This window comes from Cebus imitator, unplaced genomic scaffold (genome assembly GCF_001604975.1).
Source record: "Cebus imitator isolate Cc_AM_T3 unplaced genomic scaffold, Cebus_imitator-1.0 Scaffold5, whole genome shotgun sequence".
NCBI classification, from domain to species: domain Eukaryota; kingdom Metazoa; phylum Chordata; class Mammalia; order Primates; family Cebidae; genus Cebus; species Cebus imitator.
The window spans coordinates 12856955-12860134 of NW_016107320.1; the positions used below are offsets into that span (position 1 = coordinate 12856955).

Genomic DNA, 3180 nt, shown 5'->3' on the forward strand with positions numbered 1-3180 from the left:
ATTTATTGGTTTTGTATAAAAGGTTAAATTACAGTTTTTACTTATTTGAGTTTGTACTGACACCACCACATTCACTATCACCCAGTTCTTCCTCATCTTGCCCTATTCTGTATTTTATCTTTCCTTGTCCTTGTGAAAGTATCGGTTCCCAATAACACTACTGTATTTATTCTATTCTACGATACACATAAAATGGTTTAAAAATTAAGATAATATCACTACTAGTAACTTTCTATGAAAAGTTTAAGATATTTTTGAATTTCTTTTGCTTTTAGAATATGTATCAGTAAGGATGCTCATGCAAAAAACTGTTCAAGAGTTATTTGAATTATTTTCTGTGTATGGTTATCAAGTTGGTAGGTTTTTTTCTTTTTAAAGATGGGGTCTTACTCTGTTGCCTAGGCTGGAGTACAGTAGCACAGTCATAGATTATAGCTCACTGTAACCTTGAATTCCTGGACTCTGCCTCTGCCTCTCAGCCTCCTGAGTAGCTGGGACTCTAGGCACCCACCATCATGCCCATCTGATTTTTTTTTCTTTTCTTTTTGAGTAGAGACCAAGTCTCACTATTTTCCATGCTGGTCTTAAATTCCTGGCCTCTGACCTCAAATTCCTTGCCTTAGCTACCCAAAGTGCTGGAATTACAGATTGAGCCACTGCGCCCAGCACAAGTTGGTGTTTTGTTTTGAGACAGATTCTCGCTCTATTGCCCAGTCTGGAGTGCAGTGGCACAATCTCAGCTCACTGCAACCTCCCCCTCCTGGGTTCAAGCTCTCCTGTCTCAGCCTCCTGAGTAGATGGATTACGGGCACCTGCCGCCATGCCCAACTAATTTTTGTTTTTTGTTTTTTGGTTTTTTTGGGATGGAGTCTTGCTCTGTCGCCCAGGCTGGAGTGCAGCGGCATGATCTCGGTTCACTGCAACCTCTGCCTCCTGGGTTCAAGCAATTCTATGCCTCAGTCTCCCAAGTAGATGGTATTACAGGCGCCCACCACCATGCCCAGCTAATTTCTGTATTTTTAGTAGAGACGGGGTTTCACCATCTTGGCCAGGCTGAGTCTTGAACTCCTGACCTCGTGATCTACCTGCTTCGGCCTCTCAAAGTGCTAGGATTACAGGCGTGAGCCACTGCGCCCAGCCAAGTTGGTGGTTTTTTAAGAAGACAAAATACAGTTTGAATTCATACTGATATTTACAATTCAAATTAAGGATGATAAGGTTTTAAGTTTCATTATTATGTCTGTATCTTCTGTCTCCCATTGTGAAAATACTGATTCCCAGCAATAGCAATATAAGTATTCATTTGCAACTATAATACCAGCATAAACAGTATCAAGATAACAGTACCAAGAGGGCTGATAATTATTATGATTATACTTTAATTTTTTTAAATTGCTGAAAAAAATTCAAAGTAATACTGAAAACAAAGTATTATGAATTTGATAAGTAGTGCAGTTGCTAACAGGAATCTCAGTTAATCAGATGCCAATGAATTTCTTTGTAAAATCATATGGAAGGTCTTGTTCAAGCTTAAAACTATACTTAATCTATATAGTTCGAAGCAAAATAACTCATAGGATAATAAATGTATGTAATAAACCAGATAATAAGTGCTCTGAGAAGTTTTGAATCTATTTGGTCTTTTATCAAAGTCTTTTGGCTTATTGTAAATCACTGCATTAACTTTTTGAGTTGGAGAGAAAGGCTAATGAAATTATTGTGGTAGCTAGATTTTCTCTTTGGATTGGTAAATGTTCTGCATCAATACCCGAAACTGAGGCTGCCAGCAGAAAGCGTAGCCATAGCAGAGAGGAGAAGAGTATGAAAAAAACTAGGGTGTGGCAAGGCAAAGAAGTTGGAGATTGAAGATGTATGTGCTTGAGCTAAACTCTAGTAGTAATGTCTTCATGTTCCAAAGTTATTGGTAAGTATAACAGTAGTAAATAACCATTTTGTTGCACTAATTAAATTAGTAGTCATGAGGATTAGTTACTGGAGAGGGATAAAGGTGATCTAATGTCTCTGATTTTGCTAATCATCTTGATGTAATAGAATTCCTTTATATAGCATTTGGTGTGGTGGCATTGGTGAAATGCTTAAGAACAGCTTTTTAACTAGCTAATAATTGTTTTGTCCTAGAGCATGTGATTTACCATGCATTGAATAATGAATGGTTTTATAGTGGGGTTCTATTACCTTTTTTCTTTTCTTTTTTTGTTTTTAAGAGACAGGGTCTCTGTTGACTAGACTAGACTCAATCATCTGGACTCAAGCAATCCACCCACCTCAGCTCTGCTGTATCGGACAACAAGCATGTGCCACTGTGCCCAGCTTATTGCTTTTTGTCTATTGCTTTTTTTTTTTTTTAATCCTTATAACCTGCCTTTATCAATCTATCTCAAAATGATGTATGAATGTTATTAAGAGTGAATTTGTTTCTCTTTTTTTCTTAGGAGCAGCCACCATATCCTAGCTACAATTCTAACTATTGGAATTCTTCTGCAAGATCTAGGGCTCCTTACCCAAGTACATATCCTGTAAGACCAGAATTGCAAGGCCAGGTATGGTTTAAAAACAGAGACTTTCTGAACTTTTTCTTAATGAATAGATTTATTTTCAAAACCTGTGTAGATTTCAGAGTAGTGATGAGTATGGTTTTTTTTCCTTTGTTTTAATGGGCTCCATCAATCTCATCTTAATGTTTTTAGCTCAGAGATAAATATCTAGGCAAATATTACCTATAACTTGAGGCATAGTAAATTATTTTTCAGGACCCAGAAGCAACAAACAGAAAACGTACTTATTTTTGAATATTTGACTTATTACAGACATTTAATTTAAAATATTTTAAGCATACAGAAAGTACAGAAACTGTGTACATTTTAAATCTGGCATGCAGGTCCAGGTGTGGTGACTCACGCCTGTAATCCTAGCACTTTGGGAAGCTGAGGCGGGCAGATCACCTGAGGTCAGGAGTTTGAGACAGCCTGCCAACATGGTGAAATCCCATCTCTACTAAAAATACAAAAATTATCTGGGCGTGGTGGCAGGCACCTGTAATCCCAGCTACTTGGGAGGCTGAGGTGGGAGGATTGCCTGAACCCAGGAGGCAGAGGTTGCAGTGAGCTGAGATCACACCATTGCACTCCAGCCTGGGTGACAGAGTGAGACTCTGTCTAA

At 38.1% G+C, this 3180-nt stretch overlaps 1 protein-coding gene across 1 annotated transcript in view; it reads left to right on the plus strand.

Annotated features, from left to right (window-relative positions):
* Positions 1-3180, plus strand: part of BAG4 (BAG cochaperone 4) — a 33852-nt gene that overhangs the window by 15710 nt on the left and 14962 nt on the right. The window contains exon 2 of the mRNA XM_017536729.2: positions 2454-2561. Within this exon, the coding sequence (XP_017392218.1) occupies positions 2454-2561 (108 nt within the window). The remainder of the gene's footprint in view (positions 1-2453; positions 2562-3180) is intronic.